At 38.2% G+C, this 27,985-nt stretch overlaps 1 protein-coding gene across 1 annotated transcript in view; it reads right to left on the bottom strand.

The window, feature by feature from the left end:
* Positions 1 to 27,495, bottom strand: part of LOC139744205 (uncharacterized) — an 85,239-nt gene extending 57,744 nt beyond the window's left edge. The window contains exons 1-3 of the mRNA XM_071654660.1: positions 27,385 to 27,495; positions 4,932 to 4,996; positions 674 to 767 (exon numbers count right to left, since the gene is read on the bottom strand). Of these exons, the coding sequence (XP_071510761.1) occupies positions 674 to 767; positions 4,932 to 4,996; positions 27,385 to 27,401 (176 nt within the window). The 5' untranslated portion in view covers positions 27,402 to 27,495. The remainder of the gene's footprint in view (positions 1 to 673; positions 768 to 4,931; positions 4,997 to 27,384) is intronic.
* Between the last annotated feature and the right edge of the window lie 490 nt (positions 27,496 to 27,985).

Below are 27,985 nucleotides of genomic sequence, written 5' to 3'. Positions count from 1 at the left end.
GCGCAGGATATCCACTCACTTACTCCTACACGTGTTGTACCTGTGCATAATTTGTATACTTATTGAAGGATCAGTATTCCAAAACATCTGACAGGGCAGTCACACACCATACACCATTTTATATGTAATGCCTTTCTCCTGCTTCAAAATATTTGGCCAAATTTGTATATATGTTCATGTATTTATACCCCTTTCAGTAACTCCCCTGGCTAGCGCCAGGCCTGAGCTAAGTCGTAAAATTTTGAGTTTATGAATGGGTCGGGTCAAAGTGGCCCTTGCCAGGAGTGGACTATTTTGGCGCTGCTGAAGCTAGCACCAGGCACGGGCCAGGCTCGGCCCTGGTGCCAATCGAAGAGTTTATGAATGATAGCAGCACCAGGCTCGGGCCAAAATTTCTTGCATGGTCAAAGGTCACAATTACCTGGCTATGCCCTCCGCCGGAGCGCGCGTTCAGTTGCCATGGTAGTTATCCCTTACGTGGCCGAGTTCGTGAATGGGTCATCGTAAAAGTAGCACGGCTCTGCTGTAGTTACTGAACGCAATTTTTACTGCTTGGCACGGGCCAAATTAGCTCGGGCCAGGAGCTGGCCAGAAATGCATGAGTTACTGAAAGGGGTACAAGATACACTTTGCCTGGTGTGAGAGGGGTGCCACAGAGAGGGACCATGCTTACCTGCTGAGGTCGCATGGGAAGCAGAACCTTGGAAGTTCCTTGGATACCACCTCATCCTTGAAGTTTTCCGGAAACGTAGCAACAATGTGAGGCTCTGCAACAAACAAAAAGCACAAAAGCATGCATTATACAACTGTACGTAGATCATCTATAGCGTGCGGTAGTATGAGACTTGCGATCATCATTACCATTTTAATTACTGTTGCTATATTATTGCTTGAATCATTATCATGATTATCATCATCTTTATTATCATCAAACAGAAGGTATGAGTTTCCAAGGGTGTCAAAAAATACCAAATTCAGCAAAATGTCTACTCTTAAAGGCTGATTTGCATGCATCCAGCAGAACTTCCAAGTCCAAAATGCATACTACTGTACTTACAAAGCCAATCTAGGTATAGTTTAAAGTTTTAAGAAAAAGAAAATAACAAAAAATCAAGGAAATGACAGTCTGAAAAAGTCAAGAACTATTTCACAGGCAGTCTTAAAGGTGAATTCTTTTCAAAGCCATCTTACAGTGCCTGCAGATACACGAAAGATACCATAAGAAAGTTTACCTGAATATAAATATCAAAGTCAGTCATTTGCATGAAAAAGTGTTAAATGATTGTGACATTCCTTTGACTACACTATATTCTTTGATTTTTGGCTGTCAGTAAACGTTCACTTCCATATTATCAAAGCACGTACATTGATCTTCGTATATAATGGCTCTATTTGGGAAATATACCACGGACATGATGTCATCATATAAAAATGTATCCTCCAAGCTCTATTTGAATGTCAGAAAATTGAGAGAGATTTCGGGTCTTTTGTGTTCAAATTAAAAAAATACTTCAAGGTTTAAAGGAGATCACAGTCATGCGACCAAGATAGCTCCTTCACGGCTGATAAAAAGTAAAAAAAGAAAGAAAAAGAAAGAAAGATTATTAATAAGTGAGAAGAAAAGAAAGAACAAAGTCGAGTAGCCTCTCTTGTGCTGGTGACAAATCAGCCATTACCAATCGAAACCTGCAGAACAATAGGTTATGCGTAAATAAGAAATTTCTTCACACCGTTTAAAATTGTGACCACAACATCCTCACAAAGACTTCAAAGGAAGAGAAAGAGTGTGTTTGAGGAAGGATATTATTATTTAAGCAGACGGCATGCTGGCGGTACAGAAATATCAATGTGATGGGGAAAAAAAAAAGAAGAAAATCTTTAGAATGTGTACATGACTGTCACAAAGGAATACCATTTTAATGACATCATACATTTGTATTGGGCAATGTGGTTTAGAGCCTTAGTGTGCCAACCACACGGGGCTGCTGCACCACTAGTCTTCATTCAAGTCAGCTGTACTACACATATTTCTACTCAGTATAGAGCACACCATGGAACATGCACTGTAAAAGTGGGTAATTTTCTGCACTCTGCAGAGTATCAAAGATGAATTTTGCAAGTACAAATTCCATGGTATCAAGACATTACATGTTACTTCATGGTATGATAAACAGGCAAAACTAATCGCATGCTTTTATTTTCACACTAATTTCTGGTCATGAGAATATATTTTCACTTTTAAAGCAGATGATTCAACTAATATTCAACAACCAATAACAACCTACCCCTCGAGTTACAATTCTGATGAGTGACCTTCAAGGAGTTGTCCAAAATCAAAGATATTCATTTTAGAACCCTGTCAGAGATACCGGGCCAAAGAAAGTGACAATTTTTGCGACATCAGACAAGTAATCAGAAATTCATTACCAGGTAATGTCAGTATAATCGTGCACACACACTCAGAGCTACCAAGTCTCACGCATTTTGCGTGAGACTCAAGCATTTAGGGGCCATCTCACGATCTCACGCATTACACCCATTTTTCTCACGCATCAGGCTAAGTCTGCAAATTGGGCCTATAATAATGAGCATAGCTCAAAAGATTAAAGTGATAGTTGCAAATGAAGGTATATTTCCCTTTTGTCTTATAGTCACTTAAGTATGCACCTGATCACACCATTAAGAGCTAAAAATTGAAAAAGCTCCCTCCCGTGGGACTCGGGCCACAGGGGGAAAAACCCCTCCCACACCCTCGCTCGCATGCACATTCGCATGCCGAGATGCCGAGTCATGAAAATCTCACTCATAACATTTTTTTGAACTTGGCATCCCTGCACATTACATGTACAATACGTACAGAAAGTAGTATCCTAAAGGCACTTCATTGCAGTCATCACAAATGCAAGGTCTCTTGCATGACTGTACTTGATATTTACTATGGCTACAGAGCAATTCCCCCACCCCACACCATGACATACTCACATGCACAAGACACAAGGAAGTAAAAGTGACGCTGCAAAGTATGAACTGTGCATTGTCATTACGACACACGCTGCAGTCTAAAGGTGTTGCAGTCAGTGAAAACACATTGTGTTCTGCATGCACTGTTATATGCTGAGTCTGTTCTGCTGTATGGTTGAAGTGATGATTCTACAGTGTATACAATGTGTTTCATCTCTTTCTACACTTTGTAGGGATAATTTCGATATACTTCCAGTATGTCTTGCAAATGTACCAACCAACCAGTGCCAGTAACAGAAATGTGACCCTTGTGTCACCTGAAAAGTACATCATAGATTCCTTTCATACAAGCTGGTACAGGTATGTGTACACGTTGTATATATACTGTAGAGGTACATAAAATTCAGGCCTTTCCTCAGAATGATAAAAACCTGAAAACTTTGTTATGATGGACGGGAAGCAATATCAGAGCTTTCCAGTGAATCTATTGGGACCTCGAAAACATTCCAACCATCATTCATTGTATGAAAGGGGAGGGTGTTCTTTAGTGACATGGTTTTTAATTTCTTACAACAACCTGAGGTGTATATTACTGCATTCAAAAATTATTGGGAGTCATCATTCTACAGCGATGCAAATTTTGTGATGTTTGCAAAAGAGATACAAGGAGCTGCAGAACCAGAGGTGCTGGGGGAGGGGGGTGAGTCCCCCCCCCCCCTTTTTTTTTCTGGTCTGGAAAAAAAAAAATCAGAAAAAAAAAGGGAGGTAGAGGTTAACCAATGACCTGCAGCCCCCCCCCCCCATACCCACACACGCACACACCTTAACGTAGGAAAGAAAAAAAAAAAAAACAGAATCCCTATGCTTTGTGAGGCATTTTTTTTTTGTTCTATGCTTTCAAATCTACAGGCCTTGACCTTCATCTTCCGTCCAGCCCTTAGCAAGATACTTCAATTCTTCATCTTAGCAGTAACTTGGCAAAATCTGTGTCATGCACAGAAGTTCACGAGCATGCAGCTCCAAGAACTACATTCACAGATTATGCTCACAGACAAGCTGCCCCTCGTACATCAGCTGCAAGCACTTCTTGTGCGACTATAGCAGCCCGATCGGCGGCAGCGCCACAAATCGCTCCAAATTTGCCTTGAATTGAACCGATGCCATTCCCCATCAGCAGCTGTTTAGAGGTGCCACGAGAGATCCTGGCAAATTGGCATTAGCACCTTTGGCCCCAATCAACTCCTATTCTCTCTGGAAGACAGTGGAGCAAAATTTGCTGTCTGCAAAGGTCAATCGAAGGAGTTCTATATTGCCTTTGATTTTTTACCATCCACCAGTCACTGTGAGGAGAAATGTGAAGAGGCCTCCAAGCACCCGCAACTCAGCCCACTTTTACTCTGCAGCAATAGGGACCTCTTTGTATGAACTCATTGAAGACTGTAGTCCCAAGTACATGTATACTCGGACAGGTGTCTACGGGAAATGTATGTTGTAGCAAAATCAGCCCATCCTCAATGGGTTAAAGTCACAAGCCAATAATGTTTTGGTGAAATGGGTTTAAGTCTTTTTAAATCATTGCTGACTCAGCTTTATTTTTGGATAGTCTAAATGCATCAGGAGTGCCACATAACTTGAAAAAACATCAAAAATTTTACGGATAGAAAATCAATGTAAGCTACATACCGGTATACTACAATTTCATAAGATCAATTGTATTGATTGATTAGTTTTTCTCCTGCAATATTTTTTTTCTTCAAAAAGTACAATATAGTAAATAGCTACATGTAGGCCCACTATCTCCAATTGCCTTTTTTCCCAACATAATCTGGGACCAACCTCATATACGGGTACATGTCATTACCATGACAATTGCCCTTCCAGCAAGACTTACTATCATATCAACTTTTTTATGAAATGGGGCCCTGATGGGTTTGCACTGATTTTACAGTGTGTGTATAGATCCTACTCACCGGGAGCTTCATCTGTAGGGCCAGCTACTTCGAAGAAAGCCTCATATAAATGTTCTGGGTCAGTCCTGCATGAAATGAAGTGGAAAAATGAAACATAGTAACATGTGTTAATTTTTATTTGCTGAAAATAAAGTATAATCAAACTAAATTGAATTGAAATGAATTGAATTTAATTGAAATCTTAAACATTCATAATTACGACAAAATGCATCATGATCACTGATGTACAAGTAATCATACAGTCATGCTCTGCTATGCAGTGTCACGCCAGTAATTTCTTTGGATAGAGCACATTGGTATAACATTCTTTGGCATGTATTCTGTAAACACTCTCTTGATTCTTTCATTTAAATCTAAACCAGACTTGGAAGTATTCACTAAAATTACTATTGCGGTATTCTGCAAAAAAAACGCACTACAGTGCACTCCCGTTACAATGGACACGATTACAACAGGATTTGGTTACAACAAAGTAAAACTTAACCCGTTGAGGACGAGTCAGGACTGAGTATACTCGGGCAGGTGTCTACAGGAAGTGCATGTTGTAGCAAAATCTGCCCGTCCTCAACGGGTTATGGTCCAAAAACTATTGAAATCTATACATCTTTTAATATAATTGTATACTTTATTAGTTTGGCCTATCATGAACGAAATGTCACTATAATGAAGGAAAACTGCCCATGCCATGGACTTTGTTGTGACAAGAGTTGCCTGTACTAATTATCCCTATTTCAAACTGCTCTCTCAAGAACAACTCTCTTTTCTTATGTGGTATATGTGACTGCCTTTCAACATGACAGTGAAGAGACAAAATTTCTTCCTCCATATAACTTGGGGGTAGACATCAGAGAAATTACTTGTACAGCATTCCAGTCATAGATCTTATCTGTTCTATTACCATGCATTGCCTTGTGAAGCAAGCACATGCCCACATAATTTCTTTGATTTACAGCTTGCATGGATGGCAGGTATGTAGATGAGTTTCACTTGCATGCGACATGCTGTACACGTAATGACACCACTTGCTTGTATTCTATGCTTTACAACTCTCATTAGGGTCATATCTATACAGTATATAATGCCCAAACACATACGATACACTGTCATATTCCTAGGGGAAAGCCCCAGTCACATGGCTATTCCACCTGAGACTGTCCTAAAGCTTACAGTGTTAATCATCAAACACCAATTCAACATCACTCAAATCGCATCTCATTATCACACGTTTGAAATTATTGCAATATTCCACTGGCAGTTTCGTCCTGATTGTAACATTATGCTGGGATGCACTGAGCCTGCACGGGGCACACGCACACACACACACACACACACACACACACACACACAAACCAACACCCACCCACACACACACACACACACACAAACCCACACCCAGCCACACACACACACACACACACACACACACACACACAGATAGTCAGTAATACTGAAGACAAGTTTTCCTATTCCCCTCCTAATACAGTCAAACCTGTCTATACATAAGTAGCAGCCACCTAAGGGAGACGGAAAAAGTGGCCATTATAGACAGGTGGTCACTATAGACAGGTTTTTACAAAGCATGCTTTTCCCTCGGAGGGAATCATTTTTAGTGGTTGTATACGGCAGGTGACCACTCACTAAAGACAGGGTGGTCGCTAAGATGGGTTTCATTAGTGTACTGTAAAACGAGGAATTTTCGCATGCACTTTAATTTCACAAATTTCGCGAGTGCCAAGATTCGCGAAATTAAAATGCACGCGAAAGTTCTTGTTTACACTATATGCATTGAATGCCACGAAAAAGGCTGTCAGCTCCAATTCGCAAAAAAATTTCATGCCGCGAATATATCATGTTTTACAGTACTTGGAATGAGCAGACAGGTTTAATGCAGCAGCACTGTGTACAGATGAGAGCAGACATTGCAACTAAACAACGAGAACAGAAGAGCTACACAAACACTGTCTGCACAAAGACACAATTCCACAGACATCTGGGTGCGATGGAAACATTATTACCCACTTTAATAACGGGATGTCACGCTTGACAGCATATAATCACTCATGTAAATACATAGGGACTCTCCGCTCACTTAAATTTGGCTGTGTGTCAGGCACTGGCAAATTACTTGCAGGTCAGCCCTGACCCCAGAAAGACGGATTGTTTCACATCCAAGACATCACGATTCAGACCTTTGGACTGTCCCTGCACCACTGTCAAACTTGTCACTGGTTTAGCGCTCATGACAGCTGCCTTGACTTGTACTGAACACTGAAAGCGCTATCAAAGAGTCACAGGACAGAAATGACACTGCTGTGTTCAAGCAATGTTTGCTTGGCTAGGTGAGGAATACCTGTACACTCTAGCTTTCTTGACACTCTGGAGTATGCATTAAAGGAAACCACAACCCAAACAGAAATGTGGATTGAGTGAAAGCAGCAACATTAGTAGAACACATCAGTGAAAGTTTGAGGAAAATCAGGCAATCGATGCAAAAGTTATGAATTTGTAAAGTTTGGGTGTTGGAACCGCTGGATGAGGAGACTACTAGAGGTTATGACGTCATGTGTGGACAACAATGTAAAGAAAATATAAAGGGAATTCCGGAAAAAAGTCATTTTTCATGAAAATTACTCATTCCATCAACTTGATACTGACATATGTTAAGGGTAGTAATTATTCCCCCTGCTTTCTGAAAGTGGTTACTTAATAGTTAAGTGCTCTTTCATTATGCTAGAAAAGTGAATTTTTGTGGAATTCCCTTTTATATTTTCTTTATATTGTTGTCTACACATGACACTATAACCTCTACTAGTCTCCTCATCCGTCAGTTCCAACACCAAAACTTTAAAAATCATAACTTTTGCATCGATTGTCCGACTTTCCTCAAAACTTTTACTGATGTGTTCTACTGATGTTGCTGCTTTCACTCAATTCACATTTCTCTTTGGGTTTTGGTTTCCTTTTTGTGTACAGCAATCCAAACACACACACAATCTCCCAAAATCTGTGGCTGAGAAGTCATTCACTGCCAAGACATTACACTCAATAGACTGGTTTATTCAAATTTGAGTGGATCAATACCTTTTATGACACAGGATACATGTACGAAGAAAAAAGGGTACATTGTTCCCGACTGCCAAAATTGCAGAGGCTTTTACACCATACAATTGTACGTGTACAGTAGCAACATATGTGACCTGCGGTGTCACCCACCACAACAAAAGGATCCTAAAGTCACCGACAGCTGAGCCGAGAAAATCAAGTTTGAAGTCAGATCATCAAAATCGGTCAAAACAATTGGATTTCTGTTTTTGGCATGATTTTGTAGTCTAGAGTTTCGTCTTTCATCTGCTGAAATTTCAAAGCTAAATGATCAATGGAAAGGCAAGAAATTAACGTTTTTCTGGGCCATGATTTTCCAACTTTCAATGGAACAGAAACGTGTCCGAAGATTTGGATTTAGCGCGCAGATAGACTCCGCCCCTAGCAACAAGGGAATGATCTTATTGGTCAGTGTGTGGCATCCTGGTTACTGATTGGTCGTGTGTAGACCGCTGGTGCTATTAAGCTTGAACAAACATCACAGAGGTTGCTAGGAGCATACCTTCTATTGTCAAGAGGTGAAAACTATCTTGCCTCCCCTCGATCATGATATCGTCGGAAGGAAAACTTTCAAGGCAGTTCTCTCGAAACACTGATTTCCTAAACCACTCGACATGCGCTAATATAATCATCCATATCTCCGCAACCGAGTACTTTTATGAGTTGTGCTATATAAATTAAAGAGGAAGAGTAAGGGAATAATGTCATGTCATTTTCAGAAAATCGTCCTCCACCGACTTTCGGATCCTTCTGTTGTAGCGGGTTGCATGTTGTGCAAAATGGAAAATGGGTTGCTTCCTGGCAAAAGCCGGAGAGTTGGAGTCTCTTCCACCATGAAATCAAGGAGCTTCATATCATGTGTTTGAAGCTCCTTGATGAAATGCATGGCCAGACAATAACCCACAATAGGAAGTGTTGCACCTTGTCTCTTGATGACACATTGATCTGTATTTAATGCTGAATTGTGAACATGGACACTACACTGTGTACAAAAGAAAGGGGAAGTCCCATGGCATAGCGAGCAAAAAATGTAAACACAGACCTCATTGACAGCAATGTGTACTCGTGTATGACAATGTTCGTTGTAAATTGTATGTTAACTCTCCTGGACCACAATGGTAGAATCTGGTTGCTGTTGTCAATGTTTTTGTTTCTTTATGGGGGAGGAGGGTTCTTTTTGCTTCTCCATGATACAAATGTAGGTTTGGGTATTCTCAAGTCTAAAAGGCAAGCGAACTGGAATTTAAAACTGCATGTATACTGAATATACATGTAAACTGCACACACATCTATATAAAATTATACTAAATATTGCAAAACAATGACTGATTTGCCTTTATACTGTAAAACCAGAAATTTGGCATTCATGAAACTTTTGTGAATTTCATGAAGAGCTAGGATTTGTGAAAGTAAACTGCATGCAAAAGCTTCTGTCTACACTATGCATTTAATGCTAGTCGCTGACTCGGGGAAAGTTTCATGGCCTGAATGTTTCTGGTTTTTATAATCGCACACATGATTTCTGTATAATCTTTTAAATTAAAGACCAGGGCCCCGTTTCATAAAAAGTTGATATGATAGCAACTCTTGCTAGAATGGCAATTGTCATGGTAACAACAAGAATCCAGCTTCCTGATTGGCTGATGCTATGGAAAGTTGCCATTCCAGCAAGAGTTGCCATCCTAACATCTTTTATGAAATGGGGCCCTGGTAGCATGGGGATGACTGGGTAGCTTGATTGATATGGTCTTCATTCACTACCCATGGGGTACATTCAAACACTATCCATTGGGGTACATTCGAAAACTACCCATTGGGGTACATTCGAAAACCACACATACACCTGTCAGCAAATGTATCCATCGAAGCATATGCTCATCATTATGCAGTAAACTCCGGTCAAGATTCTTAGGCTGTAAGTGTGTTTTAATGTACTGTATACGACATATTCGCGAGTCTAAATTTTCGCAAATCGGGAATTCCCGACGATTTCACGAGTGATTCAATTCGCGATCGTGGAGTCCTGTACTGAACAGAGAAATGTGCAGGCGTACGTCACATTCACATCGGGATCAGAGTCAATATTTTCATGTGTCTTTAATTTCGCGGAATAGCACCTCACTCGCGAAATTCGCGAAAATAAAAACCTAGCGAAATATACAGCATATACTGTAGCAGAGACTCCAACTCTCCCGTTTTCGACGGGAGATCTCCCGCCGAAAGCCCATTTTTGCAAAATCTCCCGTTCCCCCACTTGAGATTTGATTTCTCCCGCCCTGGCTCTGTGTCTCCCGGTGGAAAGGATTTCTTACTTATTGCTATCGTTATGTTGAAAAAATAAGCCTTAGAGAGCACCAGAGAACATCTAGAACCCTCGGAACTTTGCGCTTCGCACACATCAACTTGGAGTCTCCCGTTTGCTAGGGGTTTCGGGCGGGAGAATCTCCAGATCAGAAGGTGATTGGGGTTGGAGTCTCTGCAGTAGTCCTACATAGAGGCCAGTTATAAAGCTGTGTCACAATTCACTATAAGGACTCTCAAATACTTGTACATCCATTACTAGGCCAGGCAAACCTTCCCACGCCATGGTTTCCCCACACTATGTACATGTACAAATGTAGGTCTTTAAAGGGATAGTACAGTATTGGTGGAGATGAGAATTGGGCTTTTAACTTTTTGTGAGACACCAAGAGAACACTTATGATATAGTACAGAGCATACCATTTTAAGAGGAATTCAAAGTTTATTTGATGAAAATCGGGTTTGAAATGACTGAAACATCCAAAAACAAAGTAAAACAAAGCAATCGTAATCACTCTTTTTCTGATATCTCTGCTATTTCAAAACCAATTTTCATCAAATAAATGTTGAATTCCTCATAGAATTACATGCTCTTTCATATTTCATAAGAGGTTTCTCATTTTCTCACCAAAAAATTATAGAAACCTGAAATTAGGTCTCAATCAAAACTGTACAATCCCTTTAAGTGAAGGGTGATACACAAAAAACTAGGCAGTTCATTTATCTATTTCCCATTCCATGATCATAATGTGCTGATCACTTCTCAAATTCACTATAAAAGTATACTACTGCACAGACTTTTGCAACTTGAAAAGAAAATTAGAAGAGAGAGTGCCAGAAATAACAAAAGGAAATTACCAATTCACCTTCCCTGTATGCACACATTCTCGAAGATAAACAACTTGCGGAAATGAAACAGAGCATCGGCGAAACTATTGTCTGGTTTCCACTTTAAGAGAGATAACAATGAATCGGGTGAGGAAAAGCATTGCCATCAAAATGTCCCCATTATCACTCATTAAAAAAAACAAAAAACAAAAAACTACATGTACTACACATAATATAAGTCCCAAATGACAATATGTTAAATTTTCCTGTGGTAATCAGATACCTTTTTGTTCCCCAATTTCCATGAAGTTTGGCATTGTACTATAATGTCGATACATTGTATCATATGATCGTCATACAAATCTTTATGGCAATTTGCAATGTATATTTAAAGGACAAGTTCACCTTCATAAACATAAGGATTGAGAGAATGCAACAATATTAGTAGAACACATCAGTGAAAGTTTGAGGAAAATTGGACAATCGATGCAAAAGTTATGAATTTTTAAAATTTTTGTGTTGGAACCGCTGGATGAGGAGACTACTACAGCTTGTGAGTCATATGCATACAACAGTATAAAGAAAATGTAAAAGAAAATTCAACATATTTTCACTTTTTTCGCATAATAAAAGAGCTCTTGACTTGCCTCTTTCTAAAGGCAGGGGGAATAATATTACCCATAACATTTGTCGGTAACGAGTCAGGGGAATGTGTACAAAAGATGGCATTTTGTGAAATTCTCTTTATATTTTCCTTATACTGTTGTACGCATGTGACATCTAAGTTATTCATACACTGGAGTAGTCTTCTCATCCAGCGGTTACTGCACAAAAACTTCAAAAATTCATAACTTTTGAACGGATTGTCTGATTTTCCTCAAACTTTCACTGATGTGTTCTACTAATATTGCTACATTCTCTCAATCCTTATGTTTATGAAGGTGAACTTGTCCTTTAAAGACTCTTCACTTTGTGTTTAGGCAGTCCCTCTCAACAACTTCCTGGCTCAAAAATAAACTTTAAAAATATACGAAACTAAATGTTGAGGATGTTATCCTGATTTACCCTATATATGTACATCCTTCATGCTTTCTCTGAATAAAATCTATTAAATATGATGAATATTCATTACACAGAATGTTTCTTAGATATCCTGGAAGAGCAGAGTATACAATTTCTATAATGAAAATACAAAACTTCAAAGAATCTCACACCCAAGACAAACAATCTGTGACACCCATTCATTAACCCTTGGACTATAAAAAAAGAAAAAAAAAACCATGCTGGTTTGTGTAAAGTCTTTAGTCGTACCTGAAAATTTACCTGAAAATATTTACTACACTTTAGTCCTATATACATTCATATGATCTCCTTTTTCACTTTACACTTGTCAAACATTCTGTGGGAAAGTTATAGGGCTCACACATGTAAATGATTCCCATAGAGACGTGTGTTCAAATTCAAAAAATTCTGTAAAATAGCTGGGAGAAATGAGGTGTTTCATCTTCAGTAAGCTGAAAAAGTGGGGTATACCCTTTCATCCATCAAATTTCCAAGGGAAGTTCTTTGGCTCAAACTCTGTCCAAGGGTTCGCAAAGCCAGACTACAAATTATTCTAACTAAAAAAATCACATATTTTCTGTACATGCACCGAATCAAATATAGTCCCTTCAAATTCCATGAGAAAAGTCTTCATCTTCCAACCAAAATGCAGTTTGTACATTGAATTCATACTCAATATCTACAGCTATTCATTTTCTGCCAAACTGCCTTTTCTGATTTTTAATTTTTTTTCTTCATTTATTTTAGTATCTTTGGTACAATTTTGTGATGCGGTCAGGGATATTCCATTATATTTACAGGTGTGAGCCCTATAGTCAAGTAGTCTTTGAGAACAGACCTTATCACATGCATCCAAGGGCGCACACAGTCTGTAATATACAAGCTGTACTTCGATGTAAAGGGCAGCTAACCCTTGCATGGGAATCTCATTTTGGGGCTCACACAACCTGAGAAGAACGGATGCATGTACAGCTGTACATGTAGACTGTACGAACGAGTCGGAGACTGCTCAATCAGAAATATTCCTGGATGAAACACAGCACTTCTTGAGAAGCACATCGGAAGGAAGCAGGTGTCCGCTAATGAGATTTTAATAGACTCGGAGGTTAATTAAAGTTTTACTAAAGCGAAATCAACAGTTCATTTTGCTCCACATTAAAAATGAGCACTGAACTGGCATTTCCTTTTTACAAGGGTACGACATTGAAGCAATGGGGTCATTTTTTTTTAAAGGGAGATTGGAGTTTGCAAGAAGTGAATGCTGCCTTAAATACAAGTAAACATATTATGTATATAAATACAAAGTACAAGTACATAGTATGCAGTACAGTGTACATACACTCTAAGCCTACTTTTCCATGTATGGTCTACATGTACATTGTATATTTCTTGCACAATTACAAATTTCTATTTTGTACATGTATGTGGTCTCTGTGTAATATGTGGAATATAATCTACACTAACATAGAACAGACTCAAAGATTTTTTTTTTAAAAGTGTGTGGGTGTGTTTGTGCTTGTGAACTGTCAATGCACTTTAACTGAGCTTGGTATACAAGAATACACTACAATGTAGATATTACCAATGATACCTCAAAAATGTGGCTAACATTTATCATTGTTTTCGAATATGTGTCAGCGCAAGTGAAGTATTAAAAAACACGTTCCTGCAAAACCACTAGAAGTTATGTATCTAATTACCCCCACTCAACAAAAAAAAAAGGCTCAACAGAACACAAAGGAGGTTAAACAAAATCACTTACTAAATATTCAATCGCTGTGTCCATTTGTGTGTAATTACTGACAAAGACTTCTGATGTGCTCACACTCTAAAACTCTTCATGATTGCTTTGTGACACTCTAGAAACTAAATGTACATACTGTGATTCTCAGTGCTATGGTTTATGCATGCATATTTTATTGCACCTACAGTTTGTACATGTTCATATCATATACAAGCAAGCCCCATGGATTGCGAACAACAAGTCGTACTTTTTTAATACTAGGATCGGTTGTGCTGCGGAAGCTCCAGAGGTGTCCAAACTCTGTCAGATCAAAGTCTACCCCATCAGGTAGTAATTTTTAGCAACAGGATGTGAGTGAATGAGCACTTGCGAAACTTTGACCTTACAAAACCTTTCAAACCTAACAGTTCTTGAGCCATTAATACCAAAGTGTACTGTTCACCTGCAAATACTGTACATGTACCCCATTATATCATAAAAACAATGCAATATCAAAGTTTGGTGAGCTTTCAACAGTCCAAGCAGGGGTCGCACTAAACTTTTTTTTTTAACTAGCCAGGCGGACTACTTAGAATCAATTTTGACACTGAAGCAATATTTTGGCTAGCCAGACGGACTAGTAACTTCAGAATTTTATGATTTTTAGCTAGTCCGACGTGATTTTGGGTGGCCAATGGCCAGCGGACCATCGCCAATTTCGAACCCTGCCAAGAGTTTTGCACTGCAACAGAGCTGGATTCCATCTGTCATACAATTGTAGTAATCTGTCCACATTTTCATCAGAGTATTTCCCTCTACCTTTATCTTGGTGTGACACCAAATTTGATGTTCAAGAGAAAGTAAAGTTTTGTCATTCACTATTAAACAGAAAGTGAAAGTCTAAAATTTGACCCTGACCTCACTGATCATTCATGTACATGTACACAGAACCTTCAATCTTCATACTAGATTTCATCCTACAAAGTCTTATGCTATAGATCCACATTATCTAGTATGTAAACCTACATTCTACCTACCTGTCATTTCAGAAAAATATACACGATACTTTGAAAATACTTGCATTATATGAAAACAATAAACATTGGACTTGACTGCTAGACATACATACATAATCTGCCAGACATTTCCCCGGCAGGTAAGAGTAGAATACATGTCAATATTAGGCCTGTAGTAATCAGAGCCTTTAAATAGCCATACATGTTTTGTGAAATACAAAATTGTATGGGTATAAACCTATTCATTTGTATGTGTTGAATGTGAAATTTTTTTAATCAACCTTCACCTTTCTTTAACCTCTCCCTTTATAAGATTTTGCTCAAAAAAATTTTGCCCTGTCATAAAAATCCCAATCAGCCATAAAGTCTGATGAAGTGACATATAAAACATATCTTGTACAATATACTATTTGTACAATGTTGTAAATCATAGAATTTGATCTTATGCTTCAGCAGCAGAGTCTCAATATTTTGTTGAATTTCACTTCCAAGTCTCTGACGCTATTCAGATAAGCAGATTTCATGATTGAAACTCTGCCCTGACACTCCTTGGGTCCATGTTTTTTCCATGTTTGTAATAATGGATTTAAATATTCAAGCCTAACATTTCTCATATTGTAAACGTTCTTAAACACTATGCCTCCTCTTCTACTTTTCTTTTTACAATATGATAGTGATAAATCACTGTAATTGCTGTGTTTAAAAAAATAAATGAGTACCTTTTTTTTCTCAGCATTTCACTCATGCTTATGATCATTTGCTCTATAAGACATTAGTGAAGTTGGGAAAGGTTCTTCTTTGGTTCCTGTGCTCTCTCTCTCTTTTTAATCCTACTTGCCCAATTAGGTACACGGGGAATTCAGAACTTTGCACAGTGGCACCTACAAAATATGCTGTTAATGCTGCTAGAATTTGTGATAGGATATGATTGAGAAGTACTGCATTTCCACAAGATGACATGGACCCCTGTTACGAAAGGCGGCCCGAGTCCTGCTTTTCGTTGCCGGCCCGAGGCCAGCCCGAGGCTGCTTTGTGAACCATTTACACATGAGCGTCGGGGCCGGCTTGAGCAATGACGCTCCTCATAGACCCTGTTTACACATGGGCCGGCCTCAATTGCGATACTCGGCCCCGCAATTTTGTCTGTTTACAGTGGAGGGCTCGACCAGGGCTTTTAATTCAAACCTTTCAATATTTTGTCGCAGTGGTGCTCTGCTTGTAAACAAACGATTACTATTGGGAGCGCGCCGATCGCAATTTGGTACCGCATTTGGCCCAGTTTGCATTTACAGCGAGAAAAGGCCAGGCCAAGACTACCTCCACAGCTTGGCCAAATGCGCGGCCGTTTTAGGACCGCATTTGGCCTTTTGAGCGTTTACAGTGAAAGGAAAGCCGGGCTGAGCCCGGACTGAGCCTGGCCTTTTCACTCACTGTAAACGGGGTCTTAGAGATCATGTCCAGTCACCAAGCAGTCCATCAGGATTTAATAGATGGTGTCCATTTTATGACGATGTTCACAGGATACCAGATGGATATTAAGTACCCTCGCACCTGTTCCTCAAAGGTGATCTTCACATCAAAGCAAATTTGTGTCCTCCCAAAGGTGCAACAAAAGGACGGTATACAAATAGGGAAAAGTCACAAGTGAAATGGAACAAGATTTCGTACGAGGTGAAAGGTGAGGCACTTTATTCAAGAGGCGAAGCTGAGTTGAAAAGTGTGCCTCATCTTTCGTGGAGTGTAAAATCTTGTTCCACTGCATGAGTAAAGACCATACACTATTTGTTTTATACAACACCTTGGACGTCAGCGCATGTGGTCCACACCGATTCTTGATTGTACATTGTAGTATAGAAATGACAACCATTATTTTTGTTACGCGTGAATGGTTGTACATGGTATCAGAGGCGCACAACAGTAGAGTTGTCCATCACATGCAAAAGTGATTGGTTGAAATTGTTGAGAGTAAAATGAGTGACTGAATGCAGGCTTGTACAGGTAACTGATTGAGCACGCGCAGCAAAGGTGACATCAGAGGCGGGCAATGGTGTAAGAATTACAACGTATGAGTTGATCATGAGCCTATTAAGCACAGGAGTGAGGCGCTGCTGTAAATTATTGACATCAGTCATGCAATATCCATTTTTGTTCTGTAGACAAAAATTGGTCGGCTCAACAGCAACAGCATGCAATAGTACTTTTGACTGCATGTCACATGATGAGCAATCGACCAATCGGATAGCTAGAATCTTTTCAGGTGTTGCATGATACCAATCACTCTAATTTGTATCAGTGTCATAATCACAATTAGTCTGGAGTATTTTCATGCACATACCTACACTATACATACCCCCATACATTACACATTTTACTGTGGTTCTTTGGTGTGCTATCATTCAAGGATAATGAAGATAGGCTACAGATGGAGGTATTCCCTTTGGAATATGCCATTCTGCTCTGCTACTTTTGTGCATAATTATCATATAATATACACAAGGGTGCACTGCACTGCTCTCCGAGATTAGGTATGTATACAGCACTGAATGTGATTCGGATCTCTGCTTCAACACACCCTTCATGTGTGACGTCTATGTCCTTTACAGAATGTACAACAAAATCATGATTTCTCTTCTTTTTTTCTCTCCCTGCCAACACGGCAGCTAAAATGCGTGTTAGGCAGCGATCTGTAAAATGCATGCAGTCACTGGGGCACGCGTAATGTTACCTTTGCGAGTTCCGCTCCAGGAAGAGTGTACAAGAAGTGAGAAAAAGGAGAGAAATGCTGTACAGTATGCACCACTCAAACATCAGATATTATTGTGGTGTGCACACAATCTTGCCAATAGCATCAACCATTAGGATTTTTACAGAAAATGAAAAGACACTACATTGTGTAAACCCTCAGATACGATGACACTTGCATGTTGGCAAATACACAATTTGTGTTGTCTGCATTATACAAGTCATGTTTTTAGACTCATATTGACATGACAGAGCAAATAGTGGATGAAAGTAAATTCCAATGAAAATCCTTTTTTTTTTCATTCTTCCAGATGGACAATAGATTTGTCAACATTCCAGAATCCTATACATGTACAATTGTACCTACACTGTATGGTACAAAGATCAAGAACTTATAAATCACAAACTGTATCAGCTAGGATACCCGAGAGTGGAGAGCACTTTAGCAATGAAAACATCCATGGCCTGGAATCAAGAAACACAAACAGTACTTGAGCGATGTAAAAACAGCATACAATTTACTGGAATGACACAACACTGCAATATCATTGTGCATGGCCCTTCATCGGGATCATTTGCATAGTCATTGATCAATTGTAGATTATGGATAGACCCTCAGGATTGCCCTCTGACTATCTTTGCACATATAGAATTATATCCAAATACATTCCTGTCCAGGATATTGAATTACATTTTCCTACAGGACTGCCCTAGCAGACGGATAGCAGAAATTGACAAATGTCCTCTAAATTTTGGAGACGTTGACCCTGAAATTTGGCCTTTTTAAAAAAATTCTGTCACGTCAATTCAGAGGCAATTGTCCAGTGATAGGAGTTGTTTTGTATGTTACACAAGTAGTTCATCCTTTCTTCCAATACATTGCTCCACTGTAACTATCATACGTAACTGATGATACGACTGGCAATGACATCTTCAGTCTGAGTACATACATTGTAATTGTAAAACGAGGAATGTTCGCGTGCATTTTAATTTCGCGAATTTCGCGAGCAACAAGATTTGTGAAATTAAAATGCACGCGAAAGTTCTTGTCTACACTATATGCATTGAATACCAGTGGCAGTTCGCGAAAATTTCATGCCGCAAAAAAGGCCGTTGGCTCCAATTCGCGAAAAATTCATGCCGCGAATATATCATGTTTTACAGTACCAAAGTACCAAATATACCAAAGTATTTTTTCTGTGAGATTTGATCATGAATCAAACAATGTTTCAATAACAAAATAGTTTGTTTGAGAAGTCCCACTTTCTTCTGAATGTTTGTTCTATGATGTTGTTTTTTTTCCAAGTTATCATTATAATGAGAAGACCACTAAGGGCGAAATTAACAACGTGCTAAAATGCCTGATCAACTGCCATTCATAAACATATCTGCATGCGAAAAATATCAGCATTTAGAGCATTTGGGCCAAGTGCCAAGAAAATCTAGTGGGTTAATGAGATCTGGGGCACAAATAGAGCCAGAGAGACAGACAACTGAAATACATCATGTTACATAATGCTGCCCCCTTCAGCTAGAAGGGACAAAAAAGCTAATAAGTATCAGGTACAATTTGTAGGCCTACCTGGTATCAAAAAAGCCGAAGCATTATGCACGCTGATGGAAATACGCAAGTACAGTTCAAGCCTATGGGGCACTAAATATCTAGGTATATTCAATTGTCCTCACATTAAATGTTAATTAGTACTACAATACCCTGGCTACTGACCATCCAAGCCTCAAGGCCAATATTTGATGAACAAACATTATCAGAACTTAATAGCCGACTATAACCATTGCTGGGTAACTATGGAGGAATGCATGGCAGTAACGGTCAGCTACAGGTATAGCCTTTAAACAAGGCGACTCGCTCTGCGTGCCCCCGTATAGCGCGTTTACCCCACAAACCTGTTGGCCGGCGAGTGGAGCGAGCCGCCTTTATCCACTTGTTCAGGGATGTGTACTTTTGTCGTTGTTGTTGCTTTATATTCTTTGACAAATTTGCGTACAAATTTGACGCAGAAAATACACACGGCACCAAGGCAAGCCTCGTTAATATTAAGTAGAATAAGAATAGTTACTTAATATTAACGAGGCTTTAATATTAACGAGGCTTGCCTTGGTGCCGTGTGTATTTTCTGCGTCAAATTTGTACGCAAATTTGTCAAAGAATATAAAGCAACAACAACGACAAAAGTACACATCCCTGAACGAGTGGATAAAGGCGGCTCGCTCCACTCGCCGGCCAACAGGTTTGTGGGGTAAACGCGCTATACGGGGGCACGCAGAGCGAGTCGCCTTGTTTAAAGGCTACTACAGGTAGGGCTATGATTGTAAATTACCTGGACTACGATGTAATAAACATCAGCTCATTGATTACTGTAAACACAGTCTTGTATTCCAGGTATGCATATTGTCTGACGTCAGTTCAAAGCACATGTACACCCACTGTTCAGTATTACTTGTATGTAGTGCTAGCTTTTTTGTTGCATGTTACGGATAGTATAAACATATTGTCCATTTTATTTAAAGACTGTTTGTTTTTTAGCACAATCTCCTAGCTGGAATTTATACAAACATGAACAATAATACTAATCCAGCACAAAATCTTTGAAGATTTAGAAAACATTTTATGCCATAAACTTTGACTGAAATAAAAAATGGGAAGGACTTTCGACAGGATGGTTTGTGAAAAGTTTAAATGAGCGTTGATACAGCTAGACCATTACATTGTAAAACGTAATGCTTTTTACTGTGCACTTAAAACCACAACAAAACAAAATGAAACCAAAACCAACACACACAAATCAATAAAGGCATACGACATGAAAAATCAACTCAAACTATTCACTATAAGAGTACCTGGCATTCCCATTCATATCCAGCGCAATGTGGATACACAAACAAGCTTAAATCTATGTTACCTTGGGTCTGTTTGTTTGTTGTTGTTTGTTGTTTGTTGTTGTTTGTTGTTTGTCTGTTTTTAATCATCTTGGATATTGACTGCAGTAAATACTGATATTACAGGGAGGGTTGACGGATTTGTCTGTAAGTGTTCATTTCACGCTGGAATGACTCAGAACAACAGGGAAATCCATTCCCCATTTCATTTGTCAGCACAACAGATGAATGTGAAATGACCACACTGTGCGCTGGACTGTACTGATGTGTGTCATTCCACCACTAAAGTGTACCAAGACCGAGTCATACTGTTTGTACACACACAAATGAAATGGGAAAAGAAAATATCTATAGTATTATATAAAAAAGGAACAATCAATGTCTCTGGCACCCTTTGTGGCAGATGTACAAGTACAATATATTACAAAGAATGAAAAGTCACAGATAGGGAAACTGTACTATGCACAGTATACACTGTATGTTTCTGTAGTATCACCTGAAAACTGAGCTGTTGTCTGTACACCATGACATGGTATATGGTTCTCTTGTGATTTGTATGTTTCCAATGAATTCTCAGAATGTTTTGGTTTCCTTTTTTCTTTCTTTTTACACACAAAAAAAAACAATCGTTTTAAGTCCTTTCTTTCTTTCTTTTTCACATCTAGAATTATCAAAGGGACTTACAGTACTGGTTGAGGTGAGGATTCAGGTTTATAACATTTTTGGTGAGACAATGAGAAACCTCTTATGAGACATAAAAGAACTTGTAATTTCAAGAAGTATTCAATGTTTATTTGATGAAAATTGGCCTTGAAATGGCTGAGATATCCAAAAAAGCGATATTAATAAAATTGACAGGCCACAACTTTTATTAGGATCTCTTTGTTTCACCTTGTTTTTAGATATAATCTCACTCATTTCAAAACCAATTTTCATCAAATAGACTTTTGATTCCCCTTACAATGGTATGCTCTTTAACATTTCATAGAGTGGCTTCTAAATATCTTGCAAAACATTACCAGCTGAATCCTCACCTCAACCAATACTGTACAGTCCCTTTAAATCTAATGTTAGACCATTCAGTCATTTTCAGTTTTGAAAAAGAAGAGCTCAAGGCAGATATTGAGCAGGTCTGCAATGTACATGCAGGGCTCAACATTAGCGGTGGTCCGATGCCATCACTTTTTCAGAAAGGATATATAAAGTTCTGGTGGCCCACCAAGTGTTTAAAGGGATGGTATAGTATTGGTGGAAATGAGGATTGGGCATACTGTATAATTTTTTGCGAGATACTAGAAAAACACTTACAAAATTATACAGAGCATGCCATTCTAAGAGGAATTCAAAGGTTATTAGATTGGTTTTGGAATGGCTGAGACATCCAAAAACAAAGTAAAACAAAGCGATCCTAATAAAATGTAGGTCCCATCTTTTATTAGGATTGCTCTGTTTTGGATCTCTCAGTCATATCAAATCAAATAAAAAAAAATCACAAAATAAATCATGTGTACCACAGAAATACCAAGTCTCTGTCAAGCATGGAAAAAGAAATGAGGTTTTACACATCTATCTCAGGGCACCATCCCTTCAGCGTAATGATCATGTCAGCTAACTGGCTCCCCATCTGCAGGGGCAGCATGAGTATTAATTTGTGAATATCCTATGCTTATTTACAGCAGAAACAATGTTCCAGAAACTCATACAATTAATGTATTTTGATAATCATGAACAAATATGTGTTGTACATCAAATAATTTTTCACCTGCAGGTTATTTTAATAATATTACATTTTGTACGTCAATCAAAGCTCTCTTCTCTATTCTCTTCTAAAAATCACTTAATGCCAAATTTTGTACCATCCTTATCAACTTATTTCGCATAACGTTTTGTACCCTGCTGCCTGTGCACTCAACTGGATGCTATGTACATCCACACACTTCTACAAGATCAGTACACTAATGTTCTTGCTAGGGCTCAGCTCAAGACAGGCATGGCACAGGGCATACTACATGTATTTGTACCGTACTGTACTGGCTGGATATCTTACTGGCAGCAACATGCTTGGAAGTCCACAACATTAAAACATATACAGCGTGTAGGTGGGACTCATCATGCTTCATACATCACAAATACACACTGTTTGTAAAATACTGTATGTACGCCATATATTTTGCGAGTCAAAATTTAAATTGTGAATCGGGAATTCCCGTCTATTTCGCGAGTGGTTAACTTCGTAATCGTAGACTCCTGTACTGAATGGAGAAGTGTACACGCGTACGTCATATTCACATCGGGATCAGAGTCAATATTTTCGCGTGCCTTTAATTTTGCGAATAGCACCTGACTTGCAAAATTCGTGAAAATAAAAACCTCGCAAAATATTTGGCGCATACAGTATACAAGACTAATGGTAAAAAAAAAATATATATATATTTATTCGTTTGTTTTTCAAGTGGGTTTGCTTAAAGTGCTCAAACCAGTCCATGATTCACATCTCCATAGGGATTTCCACTCACTCCAAATGCTAGTATGGATCACATTTTGACAGACTTGTATTCAAAACATGATTTGATGTAGAATGGATCATCCTTCCGTTTCGTTAATGTTTACCTACAAATATGTCGAGTGGATCTTACAATTGTTGGTGCGTTTCATGTGCACAATAAAATTGTCGCAATACACTCGTGCATCGATGTACCCTACATGAATGTCCTGATTGAAGCCATATACAACTTGGGAAAGACTATTTCACATTGTAATATGCCACAGCAAGAGATTATCAAATGTGATTTCATGACGTTTCTTACTTGTGCTATAATGAATGTTAATGCTGTTTTTGTTTTTGTTTTTAATTTTCTGAATAAAACTGTACAGTTAAATTATCATTATCAGGCAAATTCAATTACATAAATTGTTCTCCCTCAGCACATTAATGTCTTGCACACAGGAATGGGAGGATGCCATCACCAGGGGCAGATCCAGGAATTCTGTAAAGGGGGGCGTAACTAATATTTTTTGGTGCCAGTTCTGGTTTTCATTTCATTTTTTTCATTTTATTTCTTTTGTTTTAACAAAAAATAAAGGGGAGGCGTGCGCCGGTTGCGCCCCCCTCTGGATCTGCCACTGATCACTGAATGTAGTCAGTCACTGTCAGTGCATAGTGTATGTATGTAATGTTACATACAAACGGAATGATTGTGATATTGATTGTGTTGTTATAATTGTACATTAACGTATCCATTGTTTACAATTTAAACATATTTATCTGAATGGTAAATACTTTGATGAAGTCAACAGTATGATATCAACATTATTATTACATTAATTCTATTGATATCATTTGTCACACAATACTATAAAATGATATAATGATTAATGTATCACATAATAATACTTTGTAAAGAATTAGACAAGGGCCAAACAATACATATTCCGTGTATGGGCAAGTCCAAGATAAGGTCCCCTCAGAAGGCAAAATTTCATCTTTGCTCAATATTGGCATGTTTGGTATCATTTTGAAGCTTATGAGTTGAAGTTTTGATTTCCATGGAGGAAAAAATGATATTATGTAAATTTATGCAAATTTCAAGGGCTTCATTTGCATAAATGTGAAACACAGCGTTACCTATGGGACATTTATAAAAATTCATATTAATTCAAAGGAAAGGAAATAATATTTGATTAATATGTGGACATAAGAAGTTCATCACATAGTTTAACTTGGTATGAAAATTTAGGGATTATGCAAATGATTATGCAAATTAGCTCGTGTCCTATCATGAGATGTCCCATACGTAACAAAATGAGGTCATTTTTTTAGGTTTTTTCTGAAATTGCTAAGGTTATTTTAATGCCCTTTTGGAAAGTTCTAATTTATTGTTTAGAGAAATTAAATACCAGAGAAAAAAGAAAAAAAAATTAAAGAAATATTTTTTATTAGGCATTGAAATAATGTTACGTATGGGACAAATGCGTTACGTATGGGACATCCTCATACATATTGCATGTGAATGCATGTAGCTAGCTAGGAAGGTCTCTCAGTACACAAATGGTCAATCATCCTGAAGAAAGCATCCCAACATTGTAGCTACTTTTTGAGTTATAGACACTTGAAACAATACATGAACTTGACTGAACAATTTTCAGAAAGGGGGAGGGGATAATGGCAAAGTACACAATGAAAAATCAGCATTAAAGGGATGGTCTAGTTTTTTCTAGAAATGGGAATTCAGTTTTCAACATTTAAAGAGTTGATTGGAAACCAATTTATACAAATGAATTACTTAAGAGCATAAAATCCTAAGACTAGAGGAATTCAAAGTTTATGTGATGGAGATCCAATTTGAAATGGTTGTGATATATATAGGAAAAAAAATAAAAAGTAAAATGATTTTTTTTTTTCATTGCAAGTGATACACAAATTGTCCTTATTCAGTTTTCAGTAGTAGCCACAACAAAAAATTCATGGGTATACATACTGAGTTGTGACTCGAATCAATGACCTGACTGCTAGACAGACATCATATATCTACTCGATCACTGGGGTTTCATGCAGCAGGTATTGCTTATTTATTAAACTTAATATTTCTTGTGTCAAGTTGTTTTTTATTGAAACTAAATGGCAAACTGCCCTTCATCAATGCAAGAAAACACTTTAAACTATTCAGTTTTTCAGTAGTAACTATCCTGATAAAAATAGGGCATACATACTCCGGTTGGTCATAAAAAATATAGAATATGATTGAATGTGATTATGATGGTAAATATCTGGGGAATATTGTTCTCTTGTCAATCTGGATCAGTATTTGAGTAATTTCAACTGATTCCACCTCAATAACTATGCAAAAATTTGTTGAAATGGCTATTTTGCAAAATTATTTTGCAAAATGCCCATAAACATGGTTCTCCACACACTAAACGAATGGGGGACAAAGGGCATGCATACCCAGGTAGGTCATAAAAATATAAAAATATGATTGAATATGATTATGATGGTGAATATTTGGGGAATATTGTTTCCTTGACAATCTGGATCAGTATTTGAGTAGTTTCAACTCATTTTACTTCAATAATTATGCAAAATACCCATAAACATGGTTCTTCACACACTAAATGAATGGGGGACAAACTGTCCCATACGTAACTGTCCCATACGTAACACGTCATGTCTGTCTTTAATTAGAACCTGTAATTAGAGCTTTTTGCCTAATGACATGAAACTTACCTGTGATAATCTTGAGTGTTGTGACTTTCATCACAGTGAGTTACAAGTTGTAGAATGATATACTTTCAGAGAGTTTTGAGGTTGAAAAAAATGTTCAAAAAAACAAAATCTTTCTGGTCCCATACGTAACGGCACATATTTTCTCTTCTAGAACATAATTGTCAAGGTCATTTTTCTCAATTTTTTGCATGATTATACTTCTCCTAGATATCAATCACCATGATAAAGTTTAATATGATCAAAGGCCATTAACACTATTTTTCAGGTCATAAAAGTCTCTGAATGTCCCATACGTAACGTGCGCATTATCTTGGACTTGCCCGTATGTGTATGCTGACATTGTAAGTACTGGAACTAATACACCATTGTATGTCTTCTCCAAATTGTGGAAAGTCAGTGTACTAAAGTAGTTGAATTAACATTGCATGTACAGTGTACATCATGCATGTGTACATGGCAACTACAACTGTATATGTTCAATGATCAAATGTTGATGACTGTTGTAAGCCACTTCTGAAGGCAGAATACACATTTGTGTGTCTACAATCTAGTGCTAGAGCTCTAGAGTCTTGAGAGATGACCTGCGTTTAGTATTTGAAATGACTACACAATGAGTTACTTTGTCATGCAAGTTTAAGAGCTGTAGACATAAATAAGGGTCTAACATAAATCTAGCCTAGTCTACTATGGTACAGTAAATTTACACCACTTGTCAAGACTGCACATCTGTACAACTGCAGATACATGCTGTATATGTAGAACCACAACCTAGTCAAGATTTATGACAGGGCAGTGAGGCACACAATAAGTACCAGGTATTGACATATGGATCCCTGACATATAATGTATTGCACTGATGTCAAGTCAATAAATAGTCTTCCTCCATCATTCCATTAAGTGTATGTTAGACAGAAAGATCTGTCTGTCCAGAGGATTTTTTATTTTTTGGACGTTATCACTCTACTCCGTAGAAGGGGATTCCGTGAAGCCGCATGAAGTCTCCGTGGAACATATCCCTGATGACCAGATACAGACTGATCTTTCGGTCAATTGTAAGCCGTGTGGTGAGTGCAGACAAATGCGACCAATATTTCATACATCAAAATTTCAACACTGACAACACTCAACAGCTAACAGAATGTACATCGTCCTCGAGAGATAAATCGAACAGGTGGAGGAAGAATGCACATATCTGTGACAAACAACTATCACCACTCGACTCTTCTAGCTTTCCCTCGATCCTGGTCTATACAAGGAGGTACTACTACTATGTAATCTAATGACTATAAGGAGTCATCATCATGTGATACTGCACTGCGGCAATCATTACTACCACGACCATAGTCATAGACCACTGCACTATTTTAGTATTCACACTTTATGTACTGTAAAGTCTGTAGGGAGAAAAACCGAGTGACAATGAACAGTTAGTCAGACACTACTGCACACTTCTCGTACATGCATGGTAGAACAAATTTCAACCAACAGTTGATTAGTTTCACACAGAAAATCACATCATTAAAACTTTCGAGCAATAACACAATTATTTGTACTCACTTTAAACGACTACCCATGTTTCTCGAGATGACAGTGAGAAATGCGAAGACATAAATAACTACTTAGCACTTCCGGTATGTTATATGTACACTGCAGCTCGCACAGATGTTACCTTCTACGTAGAACGCGAAGCTGTAGCTCGCTAGCCGCTGCGCTGGCTGTGGAGGTGGTGTGGTGGACCGACGAGCGTAGGCAGAGTGAATGTTACTGATTGTTTTGAACAGGACGCCATCTACCGGTGACTGTCAGTATACTAGTAGTCAAACTCTGTGATGACAAATTGCGATGAATTCTGCTTTATGAACCGAACTCGCCTAATTTTCAAAATAAAAAATAAAGAACAACAAATAAATGAATAAATGAATAGATAAGTAAATGAATAAATAAATAAATGGATGAATAAATGAATAAACAGGTTCTAGCAGCGTACTGATCCAGATCCAGAAATAAATAATTCATACATAAATGAATAAATGAATGAATGAATGAATGAATGAATGATGAATGAATGCATGAATGAATGAATGAATGCTGCATGAATGAATGGATGAATGAATGGATGAATGAATGCATGAATGAATGAATGATGAACGAATGAATA

The sequence above is a fragment of the Diadema antillarum genome, unplaced genomic scaffold (assembly GCF_040938485.1).
Source record: "Diadema antillarum isolate AM-2024a unplaced genomic scaffold, OU_Dant_1.0 scf00000035, whole genome shotgun sequence".
Classification (NCBI taxonomy): Eukaryota; Metazoa; Echinodermata; class Echinoidea; order Diadematoida; family Diadematidae; genus Diadema; species Diadema antillarum.
The sequence above is the reverse complement of the archived record's forward strand: the minus strand, read 5'-3'. Positions and strand labels throughout refer to the sequence as shown.